Source organism: Calidris pugnax, unplaced genomic scaffold (assembly GCF_001431845.1).
Source record: "Calidris pugnax isolate Ruff unplaced genomic scaffold, ASM143184v1 scaffold196, whole genome shotgun sequence".
Lineage (NCBI taxonomy): Eukaryota > Metazoa > Chordata > Aves > Charadriiformes > Scolopacidae > Calidris > Calidris pugnax.
In genome coordinates this window covers 2,186,336-2,203,871 of record NW_015091042.1, presented here as the reverse complement: position 1 = coordinate 2,203,871, position 17,536 = coordinate 2,186,336, and the positions used below count along the sequence as shown (strand labels likewise).

The window sequence follows — 17,536 nt, the reverse complement described above, 5'->3', positions numbered from 1 at the left end:
CCAGTCTAAGAGAAGAAAAAGCATTCTATTTTAGGGATAAGTATGATTTAGCAACCTCAAATTGATTTTGTAGTGTAAATGGATTTATTCTTATTTTAAAACCTAGCACTAAGTTTTACAGTGAGTAGATTTCTTGTTGGACTACATTAATGAGTATTCATTTCATTATTGTTGTGTTGCTAGATGGTACTTTAGAGACAGATCCTGTTATGTACCATAATGAAAGATACTGAGCCACTTGAGCAGTAAGGTTTAAATGATCAGAAATGAAAATATTAGAATTTGGTATATGATTAGGGAGAGGTAGTAACAGTGAAATTACTTTCCTTCAACTCATTAGACTGAACTGAGTGAACAGCCGAATCTCTTGCATCCTTCTGATTTTAAATGTAAAATCATTTTTTAAATCTTTTCATCTTTTCAATTTTTTTTTTTTAATTTTTAAAATATTTTTTAAAAAGATACAAGGCAAATAGGCAACACACAAGGCAATACCATGCAATAAGAAATCACTTTCTTTTCTACTCAGCTTGAAAAAAATAGTGTTAAGAAAATGCTAAAATTCTTGGCTTTTGAGTGCTATAAGTTGAAAAAGAATGGTCTTGGAAGTCAAAACACCTGATGGGTGTTTTTGTATGCTGTATGTTACAGTAGAACAAATCAATTCAGGCTCCTTAGATGCAGTCATTGCCTTGTGATTATATTTGTGTAAAGTCTTGGAGCCTTTGATCAAAGAAAGGCATTTGTGACTAGGTCTAATCCAAGCTCTTTAAGGTGTTTAACTTGCACGAGGGAGGAAGAGGTTGATAACAGCTGGGATTTAAATTTAGTTTTGCTGAACTTTTGTTTTGAAAGGATTTCTATTATACACTGCTTCCTTTTCCATACAGAAGATGGATCATTGAGTAAACCTAAAAGGGAAAGAGGATATGGGAGGAAATGGGTGTGGACTTGGAATTAATCTTCTGAAGAAAAATGTTTGATCAGCGGGTAGGAGAGGATGAAAACCTCTGATGTTGACAGCAGGCAACTTTCTGACTAGTGTGTGATTGACAACTTTGATGCTCCAGTGGGGAGCGAGTGTCCAGCCGTGCTCAGGCATCCTCTGTCTGTGGGTGGTAGTGTTAATAATGTGGCAACTGGAAAGATTAATTGTGGACAAGCAGCGGGATTACGAGGAGGGCTTCACAAGTCTAAAAGGAACAGTGGTAGGAAGGCCTCTGATCTGTCAGCCCAAAAGGAAATTAGTTAGGGCAGGCTGGAGCAGGCTTAAAAAAAGGGGGGAGGGGAAAAGGGGAATATAGAGTAATGGGAGAAGGGAAGCATTTAGGATATTAAAGCAAAATGAAGAGGATATTGAAAAAGGTCATAAGGGGATGGGGCCGTTGTTCTTGAAAGACCTTAATACACTACATCCTCTTACAGTACACGCAGAGTTCAGCTTGTTTTGCAGGGAACTGCAAAGTGGTTTTTGTAGTGGTTAGAGCTACTACATTAGGTAAAACCTGTTACTTGTTTTCAAAATGAACCTGAGAATAAACTCAAATTAAGAATTCTCAAAGATGTTTAAATTCAAAATACATTGGAGAGAATTTGCTTAAGATGTTTCTGCAAGTTACTAGCTGCTGTGTGTTTTACTTCCCACCCTCTTTGGTAGAAGTAGGGATTTTGCCAATAAATTCTGTGTTACCATTAAAGAGGCCATTCATCATGCTTACTAATGTTATTAATCAAGATACACCACAGTACTCTTAAAATGAGATCATTTTGATAAATCATGTATGACATGAAAAGACTTTATTCCTTTTAAGTGCAATTTAGACTGTAATTTTTTTCCTCATTTATGATTCATGGGAGAAACATGGATAAAATTCCCTTGCACATTTACACCTTATCTTCAGTAATAATTCAAAACTGCTCTTAGATGAAAATTCAAGGTCTGATTCACCAAAGCTGAATGCCAGCTCATTATTTTCTGGCATTCACTAGCCCAAAAATAATGTCCATACATTAGGTGCTTTTCACAATAGTTGAATTTGGCTACACACCAGACATATCGATTACACTCAATTAAGCCTAAATGTGTAAGAATTATCTGATGTTCATTTACATTTTTGATCCAGTTGCACCCTGCTTTCAACCTTGCAATTTAACACTAAGTGAAAACCAAAAGGTAAAGTAAATTCAAGTGAGAAATGATAATCTCTCTTATGTGAGAATAAGGGAAATATATTCTGAAATGCTTTGGATCTTCTTAAGCTCCACTACTTCTGTTAAATAAGCAAAATTCTCTTGCCTTTTCTTGTTAAAGGTTATTGGAATTGGAAGGCCAACCAAAATATAAGATCACTGCTCTTCTCATCTTCCTAGTACTACAATAATTTGGCCTACTCTTTTAATAACATCACATATGAAAATGGGCTGCTAAAATGTCTGGAATGAATATTTGCTTATTTCAAAGTCACACTCTTGATTGTAGCTGAAACAGTTGTTTTATTTACTAAATTTAAATATGTCAGGAATGGGTTGCAGCATTTTTTGCTAACATAGGTATAAATATTAGATAATTTTTTGTTTATTCTTGTGTTTAGAAATATAAAGAGGAAACGTCTAGTAGACAGATTTAATTTGGAAAGCAGTCATTTAAATTTTGCTGTTTGTCAAACCATGATTCAAAGAAGATTGGCTTATCTGAATTACAGCCCCCCCCTTTACTTCTTTCAGCAGCTGAAAGTATTTGAAGAAACGTGTGTGGTTGCCAGAAATAGCAGACCATTTGTATTTTTGAACCATTGGTCTCTAGAAATTTGTTTTGATGAGGCACATGTACACTTTATCCTGATAATATGTAGTATGCTCCCTTACTAGTACCATCCAAACAGTGGGGAGTTTAATTCCTTGAAAAGTGGAACTCGGGGATTAAACAAATGAAACTTTTCTTTAGTCTAATTAGATTCCCAGACTTTTAAGAGCCAGTGGCCAGTGTGTGGCTGACTTAATTTTCTTCTAAATGTTACAAAGTACTATTCTTACTATTCTTTTTTTTCCCTTTCACTTTACTTTGTGTTTGCAATGAGAAAAATATTTTTTTTACTTCCACAGCATACTAAAAGTTATGCATCACAGAAGATCTGACTCCTGATGATTTTTTGAAACATTATTATTATGAGTATTAGATTAGTAGGCAAAAGAAGCATAAAGCCAAAAAAGTCCCTTCTCTAACCAATACCTGCACTTAAGTCTCTTTCTTGTCTCATGAATTCTCTTTATTAGTAGTAAGGAAAAAAAAAAAGGAGAAAAAGACTCCCTCTATTTCCCTAGGAAATTCTTTTTAATGAGATAATTTTATAAAAATAAATTAAAATAGCATAGTATTTCAGAGTAATCAGATTGTGTTTGTCTTCTTTATTAGGACTGGTTAAATGAGTACTTTATTTTTTTTAAATGATTGCTGATGTAAGAAAGTAATTCAGATATTCATGACATTCAGTAAAATATGAGAAGCAGTTTAAGGCATGAGATTGAGACAAAAGTGGGTGATATCCTTTTCCTTCCTTCCCACTTTCCATCGAATACCCATCTGCTATGTTCTGTTTTTCAGTACTGTGTTCAAACATCGAAAACCCAGATTTTGAAACAAATCACTACTTTTACGCTGGGTTAGCAGGTCATCTGAGCACGTCTATAGAGATCAGGCAAGTTGTGACAACACCATGCCTTTGTTTCCCCTTCTTCCCCCTAATTAAAGTGACTCTAGTCTATGCTGGAGGTTTAGTAAAGGCAACTGCCAACAGTTAGCTGGGCTTGGCTGTGGAGCAGGGGAACTGGGAAATCCCATGTCATGAAGGAAAGCGGACTCTCCACTTGAGCGTGCTGTGCCACCTGTTGGTTTTCCAGAACATAACACTGCTTTGGGATCTGCTGCACACAGACTGGCCCATCTGAGGCCTCTAGTCCAGTTCATAGCCAGGGAAAAGAAAGCAAGACCTTTAGTAGCCTGCCCTTATACAGTGGTGCTGTCTTTTGCATGTTTTCTACTCTCTTTCTTTATTCCTTCTTTCACATTTTATCCCTTTCTTTCACTGGCTGTATGGTTTCTGATTTCATAGAAAAGCGAATACATTGTAAATAAAGTTGTTCTTCCCTACCCATTCCCTAGGATGGGATGGTTGAAGACTTAGTGTATTGTTGCTTCCTGCAGTATTATGTTATCATTTTTCCTGTATATATGCTATCACGAGACCTCGCAGTGAAATCAAAGCCCCATTGTTCTTGGTGCTCTGCAGACTCAAGGGAAGAAACAGTCCCTCTAAAGTAGTGTTTTGATACTCTCTGCAAGCATGTCATAAATCCAACCCAAAATGAATACCTTTAAATCTTTTTCTGTTATTAAGCAGACTATGGTTTTTTTTGCATATTTATATATGATCTTTATATATATATTAAATTTTAAAAAATTAATGCCTAGTTAGATATGTCTAAAATTTTGGGGAAAAGAAACTTGAGGGAGAAGTTCCATGGAAAGTTTCTGTACATTTTATCACAAATGTGAATGAATTATGACCGAATTATACTCATGGGTTAAGATATGTGAGTTGCTGCTGTCAGTGTCACAAAGGGGTTGAATTGACACCTTGCTGACGTATGGGTACACAGATGTTTAGGCAAGTTTTCAAAATTTGTATGAATTATTGATGACTGTTGCCATTGTGTCTCTTGGGGAAGATGTGTGTGCCCAGGAGATCCAGAATGAGTCCTCAGCCGAAGTAGATGTTTATGCAGACATTTCTTAAAATTGTAATAAGCCATGTATCTGTTAAAGTATGATTAATTTTAAGCTTTGAGTGCATCTGAGACAGAATAAGCTTATCAGGAAAATTTTACTGTTTGTTTACATAAAAGGAAAAGTTTTTCAAAAGCAAGTATGAGCTGATCCTTTAAGTTGGAACTGAACCACAGATTGTCCCATTAATCATATACCTTTCTGGAGAAATGTTTTTGTCAGCTTAAAAAATGGATAATGTAGTGATTTCCTTCATTCTTAATTGTAGTTTCCCTGTGGATATATTAAAAATCTTTTGAAATAAATCATACTTTCTTACTAAATCCAAGTTTTGCATCTGATAATGTGATATGTACCATTGGGCTCATTGCTGCAATGTCACAATATTGTTTTCCATTTTTATTTGAATGTAAATCACTAAATGAGAAGCAATGAGCTTTCAAATTGCTAAGGTCATTTCTCTGTGACCTTACTAGATGACTTTGACAAGTGTTAAAACTGTGATGAATGAAAATAAACAACAGTATCACAGAACACAAGAATTCTTGATAATTGTGGGTCAGACTTAGAGAGTGAGTATCATGCTGTCCCTAAGAAAATTTCCTCTTTATCAGTTCCCTGAAAAAAATGAGTCACACTGTGAAACGCTGGAGATTTGAGATATTCCCATACTAGATGAGAAACATGTTGCAAAGGAGAAATCCCAAATGCTTAAAATCTTTCTAATCTATGGAACCCTTGTGTTGTGGTTTAACCCCAGCCGGGAGCTGGGACTATGCAGCTGCTTGCTCACTCCCCCCAGTTTGGATGGGGGAGAGATTTGGAAGAGTAAGAGGAAGAAAAAAAATCATGGGTTTACACAAAGACAGTTTAATAGGTAGAGCAAACACCACACAGGCCAGCAAAGCAAAAAAAGCAATTAATTCACTGCTTCCCATCAGCAGGTGGATGTTCAGCCATCTACAAGAAAATGGTTACTTCGGAAGACAAATGTCATCACCCTGAATGTCATCCCCTTCCTCCTCCTTCCCTCAGCTTTATATCCTGATATATACTATACTATATAGAGCCCTTTGGTCAGTTGTGGTCAGCTGTCCTGTCTGCGTCTCCTTCCAACTTCTTGAGCAAGCCCAGCCTCCCTGCTGGCAGGGGTGATTCGAGGAGCAGAAAGGGCCTTGATTGCCTAGTGACAACTAAACCCACCAGCATGCTGTCAAAAAAGTATGTCTCATCCCAAATCCAAAACATAGCATTATACCAGCTGCTAGTAAAAAAAGTTAACTCTATCCCAACTGAAACCATGACACCTTGTCAGGAACGTGCCAACATGCTGATGTTCTTCTTGTATTGTAAAATTTGTCAGGTGTAATACATTAATGGCTCCTAAAGTTACTCTATGCAGGGCATATGTCTAGGTGTGTAAAGAATTTGTGGCATGCCTTAGAAATAAGGGTAAGTATTAGTTGAGAAATTCTGGGATGCAAATACAAGCTATGTGCCACAAACAGAAGAATATCAACTATCAACGGGTATTAACAATATTCTGTTATAGACAATATAGCCTAATAACCACATCTTACTCATCAACAGAAAGTAGAATTTCCTAAACAATAACCATTATTTTATATAAAATTACATAAAGTTTAGGGTTTGAGGGTTTTTTTGGGTTGGTTTTTTTTTTTTTTTTAGTGTTTTGTTGGTTGGTTGCTGTTTGTTTCTCTTCCTACTGCAGCTTCTAAAGTATCTGTAATTTTGATGAACATAATTTGAAAATCTAGTTCTCTCTTACAATGTCTCTTTACTATCAAGTACAACAATTCTTAGCTTGGAAAAAACTTACAGGTTAATACAAAGACAGAGATACCTCAATTTAGCAAATGTTTGTTACGTGTGTACCTTTGGCTGTGAGTAGTCTAACTTTATTGGCTTGTAACTTTTATATGTTGTACTATGATATACTGTAAAACTTGGATGACTTTAATGCTTGAAAGAAAACAAGCTTCTCCTGTAATAGAACTGGTAGAATTTCTTTACTGAGGTATTTAGTGACCTGTTCCTATAGGACTGAAACTACTTCCCACTTTAACCAGCTTTCCTCAAAGCTATTTGCAGTTGTAGTTACTTTCCATTGCAGCAAGAACTTCGGATGCATATGTCACCAATATTTGAAGCCATAACTGTCACATGTCAATGCTATCGCTGTCAAAATATTCCTCTGAGTATTAAGAATAATACAATCTATACAAATCTCTTTGGAAAATAGCTTAGGGCCAAACATCAGTATGTGGTAGGGAAAACAAATAGTTGTCTTTCTGGTGGTGCACAGGCTTACTCAGATACGTGATTCATAACTCCAGACAGTGTTTGTGCAAAACAATCCTAACCCTGGATGGTATTCCACAGAATTAAAGTTGCTCTAACTGAACGCTTAGCTCAAAGGTAATGAAAACTGTTCTATATTTGACAGGGAATTATATACTGTACATAAAATAACAGCAAAACACCAATAAACAAGCTCTTCTTTTCTTGCTTTTCCTAAAATTGGAAATAAAGCTAAATTGTCCCTTCACTCCAATATCCTTTTTAGAAGCTCTTGAATTTTGCTCACTCAGTGGTATATTGCTGAAAAGGCAAAGTCTCTTCCAGTAATTTTAGGAAAAGCTATCATCAAGCTGTCAACAGTCTAAATTGAGATTAAAAGTACCAAAGAGAAACCTTCACTATTATCAGAGTCCCAAATAAGTACACTTGAATAGGCAGATAACATCTAGAGTGTACAGTATGAGACCACTTATTCCTCTAGCTTTTGGAGTGATTTATTTACAGGGATGCAGTCTTATGTTAAATAGCTAGTGACATTTTTCTTCCTGTCTTACCCAGAACAACTCGGACCAAAGAAAACAGATAGTTGTAAACAGATGTCTGTTCTTGGAATTCATTTCAGATGTCACATCTCTGGGTATTATGGGCATCTATCTCATCCTCTGAGATGTTATGTGCCCGCAGCTCATATTGGTCATTAGAGGGAACATTTCCAATACTTCATAGTCCAGTTATTGAGCTGCATGTTTACAGTTCATTAAAATCAAAGTATTATCCACTCTAGTTGAAGGTGAGAGTTGTGTCCATACTTCTCTGAAAAGGAGGTACTCTGAAAAGGGTGCATTATCACTGGTGAGTCAGCAGAGGTGGGATTTTGTAGATTTTTATTTGTATCTGCTAAGTAGCATCCTTACTGTTTAGGGAAATCTGTCTCTATTAAGGTGTTTGTTGTGATGCATGATGTGTCTTCATGTTATGACCTGGTTTTTGCTAGAGACAAAATGGTTGGACACAGAAATTGATAGCTGGTCTCCAAAAACAAAAGTTTAGTATACTCATAAGAACTCATAAGAAAAATAAGAACTAAGATTGAGGTGGATTCCTTTGATTGACTTCAACATGCACAGAAGATAGCAATTATTTTCTCAAGATTCCCTTTAGTAAATTATCACAAGATTCAAGAAACAATTTGGGTTTTGTATTTTTCTCTTTATTTTCCTTATCTTTTCTATTAGAAATTACCATATAACTTTTAGTAAACACTTAGATTGTAAACACTCGTGAGAAAACTCTGTATCTGAAACCGAACATATAACTACCGTGAATTTTAAAAACTGTGACGATGATTCATAGTCACCAATGCAATCCTTTATTTTCATATCTCCTCCTAATGCTGCTGCTCTGTAACTAAAAACCAAGATAGTATATGTGCCTTGTATTGGCTTTATATTGCTCTCTCCTTCAGATGAAACATCCAACTGGTTGAAGTTTACTTTGTTGCAAACCATAGCTTTACAATCCATACTTTTAAATTGGAATCACAGGATCTTGAATTTTTTATTATGGGGGAATACTTGGGTTTCCTTTCTTCTCCCTTAATATTTTGCCTTTAAGGATTCTGAGCAAGTTTTCTTGGTTCTTACTTCTTTAAATAAAGTGTTTATTATTAACAATTCTATATACTCACCTACTTTTTGCATTGTATGTATTACAGTTTTTAAGAGATTCCTTCATTTAGCTCACAGGACAGTGGAATGGCTGAATCAGTTTTTTTGCTTAGTTTTGAAAAGTGGTATTTTGTCCCAGCTTTCTATTTTCTGCCTGCTTTCTTACACATGGACTCACCCATAACTTCCTTCAGGTGAATATTAATCTGTTTCACCAAGAAGAACATTTTTAACATTGCCTAAAGATTTCCAGATAAAGATAGTACTTTTTTGGAGCCGTGAGCTATATGAAAATGTTCTTTTAGTAATAATACCTAACATAGTTGTGTAAACTCTTGTGAGTACAGCTACCTTGAAGGATTGCAGGCAGCCTTAACAAAAACAAATTAATCCTCCATGGCTGGTGACTCTGTGCACCTGTAACCACATCATAGCACTCATCTCACAGGTGCATCCTCTTTGCATAATCATTGGCTTTCACTCAGAGTACTGATAGTATTTATTTTATCACACAGGCCTCCAGCGATGCTGCCTCCACCTCTCCAGAGATGCACTATACACCTCTGCCTTCAGGATCCAGAGACCTCACCAATCACAGAGGTATGAACTCAACTTTTATTGGTATGAACTGCTGCAAGGTGGTAAGCTTTGCTGTGAGGCCTCCTCTGTGTTAGTTCCTGCTGCATTGGCACTTCACAGAGAACACTGTGCCTTTCAAGCACTAGATGAGAAAACCATACCTGTCAAGACTACAGATTTTAACTCATATTAAATTGGATTTTAAGGTAGTCTACTGGGAAAGCAAATAAATCTATGGATAATAACATTCAGTGATTTTTTTTTTTGTGTGTGCATGTATGAGAGAAGAACATAAAGACATTTGAGTACTTAAATATTGCAAAGTAGATGATTACATACAGCATTGGTAATTTTAAGAGAATTTGTAAACTTTCTGATATTTGTAAAGAGAGAGCTTTTTGGCAGTTTAAACAATTTAGGGCTATAATTTTGAAATGTTAACACTTTTTCATTGCAATAAAAAGGGATTCTTCTCTGTTTTTCAACGTTAAAGGCGGATCAGTGTTCAATTTCCTTTTTCAGCAATCCTTAGAACTTAAAAAGCACCTTGGGCAAATTCTCAAATTCCTTCTGCATACCTATAGAGCAAAAAGTTCAGGGAACAGGTGAAAAATTGAAGTGGTCAGAAAGGGTGCATTCCATGCTTTTTCACCTTTGTTCTAGAAAGTAGAAATTTGCAAAGCTTGCCATGTTTTTAAGCTTAAACCAGAGCAATAATACTCTAATTTACTTTCCACATTACACATTGATTCCATCTTGGTCATGTAAACCATTTGTGTAAGGGCAGGTTTTGCACAGGATACCAGAATCAAAGTCAGTCTCACATTTATGAATTGATAGTAACTTAGTTGTAGTGTGTGTTCAAATTCTGCAGCACTGCTGAAGATTGAGGCAGAGTTAGTAGAATGCCTTATCACTTGAAACCTTCTGAAAGAATCAGGCAGGAAACGCACCTGAACAAGGATCCGTGATTCAGGTGGAAAGGATGAAGAAATCAACTGATTTGCCTTTCATTTGTTGCAGCCTGTATCACTGTTGTTGTGCCAGGGCTAAAGATGGTGGGTGTGAAGCTACCTCCTGGTTTTGGTGTAAATCGATATAGTGTACTGGAAATCAAATATCCTGAAAGTTCTGTATCACATTGTGTTCTGACACTGAGCTCAGGTAGTGACTGGTACTTTTTAAAGAAAAAGGAGCAAACCAAAATCCTGGATTTAAGCAAACACCACTGCCTCCCCAATTTCCAAGATATGTGTTGTGGCTTTGATATTCAGGTAAGCATATTTGCTTTGATGTTGGATTTCTGATGTTGGATTGAATGGCTAGGGTCTAGGAAGACAATGAGTAGAATGAAAAAATGTTGTGAATGCCTAATTTCTATAAAAATGCATAAAAAGTACCATTAAAAGCCAGGTATCTTCAGATCTGCTTATTTAGATGATAGTGAATTAGAAATGTGGCTTTATGGCTTTTTTGGTGAAAGAAATGCCAGTAGCATTAAGCTTCAAAAGTTGTGTTCTGCATTATTGATTGATTTTTTTTGCAATAAAGCAATTGTGTGGCTCTAGACGTTGCAGGCATGTTCCGTACGGGTGCCCTTTCAGCACTGGAACTTACCAGGTTCTAAGTACCACTGTCTTGGCTAGGGTTTGAGAATGCCTGCTCTTTTATTATGAAAGGGGAAAAATTGTATTCTCCAAACTATCAACTTTTTACCCTTAGCTGTTCACATAATTCTTTATTACTCCTGTCTTTACTCTTCCCAGAAATATTCTGCTTTGCATGCTAAACGTGTGCTGAAAATTTCCTTGATGATTAAGCACAGTTATAAATAAAGTGAATGGAGAAGAGAGTGTCGTCCAAAAAAGGGTAAAATTGGCCCTAAAAGAGACATTGTTAGCGTGATCCAATACGTTTATATATATATATAATATTCACAAGGAAATAATTAAGAAAAGGTCCCAAAATTCCAGGTGTTGTAAATAAAGCTTGGAACAACCTGCTGGCAGGGCCCGTTAGCTCAATCAAGTTCTTATATACGAAGAGAAATCTCTTAAGTTCACAAGCCCATAAAAGATTAATTGGAGTCAATAGAAAAATCTCCAAGAAAAGAATGAAATACTTAACCATGCTATTTTAGGTTCTGAATATCTTCAATTTTTTTCTTCACTGAACGCTTTCAGTGTTGTAAAAAATGATTGAATCAGCTGTTGCATATGTAAATATTGGCAGATTTCAGTGCAAACTGGAAAGAAAAATGCTGTAACTTTGTGAGTGCTCTTATTTGTCCCTGGAGAAACTTGTTTACCAGAATCTGAAAGTCTGGCGAATGGTTTGGTGCAGCTGTAAATTGCTTTTTGGGGGATTGGGAGGGGGAGTAGAAACAAGCTGAATGTATTTGAAACTGCAGTATTACTTGGACATTTCTTGCTCTATTTAGCTATGAAGTTTGCAGGGAGAGTAAAAGTATATAAATCTGCATGTGTTGCACTGTGTACCATATAGCTTTCGTGTTCATGCATACAGTGTATTATTTGCAGACAGGATCTGATCTTTTGGGTTGACTCCATATTTTGTACAGACAATATTCAGGAATTGTAAAAATCTCTCTCTCACTTTCATAGCCCGCAGAAACAGCATGTGACAGTGTGGAATCAATGTGGAATGATATGGAATAATCGCTGTAAATATTATATCAGGTGTTATGACACTTGAGCATATAAATATATGAAGGGAGCGATAAATATTGGATACACTTTTTTAAGTTTTAGAAATTACTTTGTTGCTTAGACCCACTTTTCTAAGTTGAACCTTTACTTGGTCCCACTGTTCATATTTTTTTTAGCAGAAAGTGTATTGGCCTTCTATGCAGGTTTTGGGCACCTGACAGCAATATGTCTTGATTCTTTATGAGGTCTAATAGCTGCCCCATTAGGCAAGCCTTCCAAAGTGGTAATTTTATAGCTAGCTTTATTTTTGTTTTGATTCCAAAACAATGATCTCAAACTCCTAAGGGTCTTTCCTTGGTCTTTGTTAAACTAGCATTTTGTATTCCATTTTAGATGGTTTTAGACACCAGTGATTTACTTATGTGAAATTTGTACAATTTTCTTACCCGGATAAATCAAGTCAGTTTAAAGACATGTCCTCCTGTCATGCAATGTGATTTATTTATTTTTAAATTCCATCGCTTCCATAATTTTCGTATTTTCTGATGAAAGAAAATAAAATGGGCCCCACCTTTCTTTCTGTTTGTCCAGATCTACCTTAAAGAAAAAAAAATCAGTTACTTTTGGTTTTAAATAGAAATGGCTGTGTTCCCAAGACACAAAATAATGAGTTGTAGTGCCTTTTAGTAGAAACTTGCTCAAAAATATTTGTTTATGTCATTGTGAGTTTTTTTACTGCTTTGTATGTATGGCCCAGGTAACCTTCTGTTCCTTATCATCAATTTATTAACTGGATTCATACAAAATCTTAAAATAGAGCTTTCAATTCTTAACATAGTTGAAATTGATGGAGAGATAATTTGCTTGATGTGTGATAAAACACTCCCTACTGTCCACTGCCCTCGGGTTGTATATTCCTTTTTCATAAAGGTATCTTTTGGAAAGAAGTTCTTTTGTTATGTGTGAGCATTCAAACTCAAATTGCCTTCCAATAAGAACAGTGCTTTCCAGTTGGTAGGGAAAATAGTGATTTATTATCCTATCTCTTGAGGAGCAATATTACTAAATCAGGAATATCTTGCAAATCTGGTGTTGCAGTATTAGAAAAAAAAAGTGCTGGATGCCCTTTTCTAAACAGATATTTCATAACATTGCCTATTACCTGATTTACTTGAAAACCTATTCATTTGCCAAAGCCATTTGGTTTCCAGTAACATTTTACAAATTACTCCTTTTCTTGTGCTCTTGTTTCTGGGAACAACCAGTGGTGAGTCTGCCCCATAGTTTACTGGTAAAAGGAAGAAGCAGCAGTTTCCATTAAAAACTAAGCCTGTATTTATGTAAGTAGTTTTTAGAGCCTTAGCTTGGATTTATTCCAAGGTTTAATAGTTCCAATCTATTCTGGCTTGTAAGAACTTCCTGAACAAATCCACTGTCCTGTTTTGGTGTCTATTCAGTTAATTGTCCAACTGTTCTGATATGCACAGACGTTACATTTTCTTGTTTTATATTTGAATGATAAGTGCCCAAATGAAAAATTGTTATTTATTAACAATTTATTTAACATATTTATCTACCAATATGGTTGAGTCAACGGACAGATACATTTTCTTATTTTCTGGAATGATCTGATCTGAGTTTGAAAGTCATAAACTACATTCAGAAGCAATGCCCAGAAATCCAGGGACAGAATATTTTTAAGTTTTCTGTTAGTGCTCTGAAGGTAATTTTACAAAGTGTTTTTGAATAAAGGAAAAGGGAGGTTCTGCTCAGGTTCTTCTGCTCTCAGTTTACTTTTTGTCCAACAGGGGTGTGCTGAAGACTTTTTTTGGAATTAAGTTATTTCCAAACTTTCACATTCCTAAGCAAGCAAAAGCATGTAGGCATATAATATGTTAGAGAGAGATCTGAACTCTGTCTGTCTGTTTTGTGGGGGTTTTTTTCTGTGATCATTTTACTGTGCTATTGTACACAGAATGGTTGGCATATTAAATTTTCGGTAATGACTGGTATGACTATACAGAATGCATTCTGATTGATTTTTAGGGTTTATCATACACAAAACAAAAGCTACAAGCTCTGTAGGAGTTGAGATATACACTGTCAAGACAGACGCATACTTTAGAATGCACAACAAGCATTTAGCCATCCAGTTGTGCTGGAATTTACAATCCAATAGATGTCAAAGGAGATCTACTACTTTCAAGGGTTGGTATTGAAGGAAAAAGGTAGAAATTTTGGAGAGCCAGAGGGATTAATGTAATTGTTTTTATACATTAAAGACCCAAACTATCCTGCAGGGCTTTACCTGTTCTACCTTAATTTGCTCAGCCTGCTCATACTTTAGAAATACATATTCTCAGGTTGATCTGGAACTATAATGTCTATCGATCCTTCAAGAATTGGGTCTAGAGTTTAAGATAATACTTCACACATTCTGAAGTGAAGTTATAAAATTGACATACACCTCAATGATAAATGTTAATATATGAAGTTCTTATTTTTGAAGGCTTTCAACTCAATACACATGCACTCTGAAAAGCTATGCTGTCTTTAAATCACAGACATAAAAAGAATAGGAAATCGGTTTGCATAAAAACTTACTTCCAGAAAGATAATTATCCTGTTTATATTATCATTGCAGTCTTCTCTGTTGTTGTTATTGACACAGTTGTTAGGTAGTCATTGTGTTTTCAAGCCAGAGGCTTATTTAGAGTTTGAAATTGATTGCTGGGAAAGTCACAAAGCAATTTATGTAGCAACTTATCATAATTAGTTAGTTTTCTTAATGTGAACTGCACTTTATGCTTATCAATTGATTTTTCTGTATGTCTGCATAAATCAGCTTACTGTATGGTATCCAAAAAGAGAATAACAATAATAATAATAAAAATCTGTGGGTAGTCCTTTGTCATTCAGTTAATCTAAGGAATCTTAAACAATTTTTTAACAAAAATCTATATACACATGTAAGAAGTATTTGCTTTAACTTGTTTAATAACTAAGAATAGGATGAATAAGCGTACTGCAAGCAGATTCAATACATGAAAGTTCTGTATCGGGCAGAGATGCTGTGAATAGTGAGAAATTTTCTTTGTTGATTTACATGAGGTGTCCTCTGAAAATACAATAGCTCTTAAGCTGCGTGATGCTATGATGAGTGATAGACTGCATACCTCTCAGGCCAGGATCTTCTGACGATGAGATGAATAGCCTTAAAACAAACAAACAAAACAGTTCACAGTAGCATGGAACAGACAAGATCATATTTTCCAAGGGCAGGAACACTCAAAAATAAGCTGTGACATTTCCTATTAATGCCAGGAAATGTGTCCCAACAGTGAGTTTTGCTGTGCTCATGACAGCCTCAGGGGGAGTGGGTGGAAATTCTCTTCTTTTGGCACTGTGGGAGAAGACTAAAATAAGGAGTCTGTTATGAAAAGAGAAAAAAAAAAAACTCATCTCATTTTGTTTGCCTGTGTGAAAGGAGAAATCGGGTTCTAGTGCCTTACTTTGTTTTTCGGTTTGGGAAATGGACATTAAGGGAAGCGTGAGAGACATGGGAGAAGCATGGAAAGAAAAATGATGGTAAAGATGAATGCCAATGCGAGAGAAGACCTGGTTCAGAAAAGATTTTGTTCTCCTGTCTTAGTTTCCCTTAGTTAAAGGGATTTGAAAGAGAAAATCTGTCAGAGGTGTACTGGAGTCCTTGCAGTCTAGAGGTGTGAGAAGGAAATGTCAGATGTTGAAAGAACTCTGTTGTGAGCTGTTTCTGATGCAGTTGAGAGAAAGGCAGGCCAGGCTTTTCTCACAGCTGCTGCTGGATGGCCCCTGCTTGTGCCTGTAGACCTGCCATACCTTACACTTGGAGGTGAGATGAACGGTACTGATCCACGTCTGTTCCTTCAGTGGTGAAGCTAATTTCATACTTCTAACTGCAAGTTGTCCCTTCCAAGCTGGATGCTAATTTAATTACCTCCTCAGTTTTTCTGATATGGTTACTTTGTGGGGAGAAGAATAGGTAGAAGGGATGAGCGAAACAGTATAGGTGGGGAGAAATGCTGGAAGGCACGTTTCCTTAGAAAGACTTACTGCTCTGAAATGCTTTCATCTGGTAAGAGAAGCCCACCTGTATTGGTATTTGCCCCAAGTCTGCAAATGCTTTCTCAGTTCTTTGATATCTCAGATAGATATCTTTCTCAGTTCTGTGAATTGACACACAGTCAAAAATATTGCCTTTTGAAGGAATCGAGAGGCCCGGTACACGTACATATGATTAATTCAGCTCTTGGCAGATTAAGGAGGGTCTCATGCAGTACCTTTCCTGAGCCTTAATCTATTTTTTTTACTGGAATAGAACCACCACCAATAGCTGTGGTCTTTTGTGTACTAATTTACATCACTTGCTCAGTAGTGCTTGTCTCTGCCAGCACCGACGTGCTTCTCTATAAAGCACAAAGACTTTGCCAAATGTGGAATAAATTGTGGTTGGATTTGAGTGCGACCCTTGACTAATATGGTTCAAGAAATACATTTTCTGGGTCATTGGATTCATGTTCTTGTCACTTACAGGGTCAACAATTTCTTGTCTGTGTGTACAAGGAATGTTGGATTTGAAACAGGATACTGTAGGTTATTAAAATATAAGCATAAGAATGATGTACTGTTATCTTGTTGTATGTTGCAATGATGAGAGCAACTAGTCATATGAAACTAGGACGGGGTGAATGTGCTGGGGATGACATATAAAGTGACTTGCAGTTTTGTGCAGTGTTTCTTGATGGTCAGAGAAGTTAAGATTTGGGTTTAAGTGACAGTATATTTTAATTTTTGAGCCTTCTCTGTTTTCTCTGGTTTGAAAGTGAACCCAAGGGGTGTGACCAAGCTGACCAGAAGTAAGTTCTAGGAGAATCACTTCCTGGAGTGCTGTGTCTCTGTGGGAATAAAATACGGTGTCTCTCTGCACCAAGACTTCAAAAAACAACAGGAGAGTAATTAAGTGGTTAATCAAATCTAGATTATAATTTTATTAAATAATTAAGGAGTTGGGCACAAAATTCCTGTTCTGCATCTAATGGGAATTAGGAATCTAAGACTCAGGCAACCTTTAAAATTGTCAGCATTTTTTTTCCAAATATTATAGAGACTTTCATTTTTCCACAGTGCACATTCCCCAGTCTGACTGTTGAAGACCTGACCGTTTTCCATATTTTTGTCACTATTCCCGTAATTTCTGAGGTTTTCATTGCAGCTTTTCCCATATTTGCCAAAACTAACCTAGCAGGCTGGGCCCCAGTCACCCATACAAGTGTCACATCAGAGGGAATATGATTAATGAGGAAAAAACTGTAACTTCATATTTTTGGGTAGACTAGAAAGTGTCTGATGTTTCACAACATAGCTCATTTTGTCATGCTGGCAATAAGAAACCATGAGAATGCTCAAGCTCCAAGCAGCATGACTATAAAGTGGCAGAAAAACATAGAAAACATTGGCTTCTATAAGTGGAAACTTGG

At 36.2% G+C, this 17,536-nt stretch overlaps 1 protein-coding gene across 3 annotated transcripts in view; it reads left to right on the top strand.

The window, feature by feature from the left end:
• The window catches only part of LOC106896398 (chromosome unknown open reading frame, human C10orf11), a 687,938-nt gene that overhangs the window by 565,946 nt on the left and 104,456 nt on the right, over positions 1-17,536 (top strand). For all 3 annotated transcript variants that reach the window (XM_014956371.1, XM_014956372.1, XM_014956373.1), the window contains exon 6: positions 9,288-9,372. In XM_014956371.1, the coding sequence (XP_014811857.1) occupies positions 9,288-9,372 (85 nt within the window). The remainder of the gene's footprint in view (positions 1-9,287; positions 9,373-17,536) is intronic.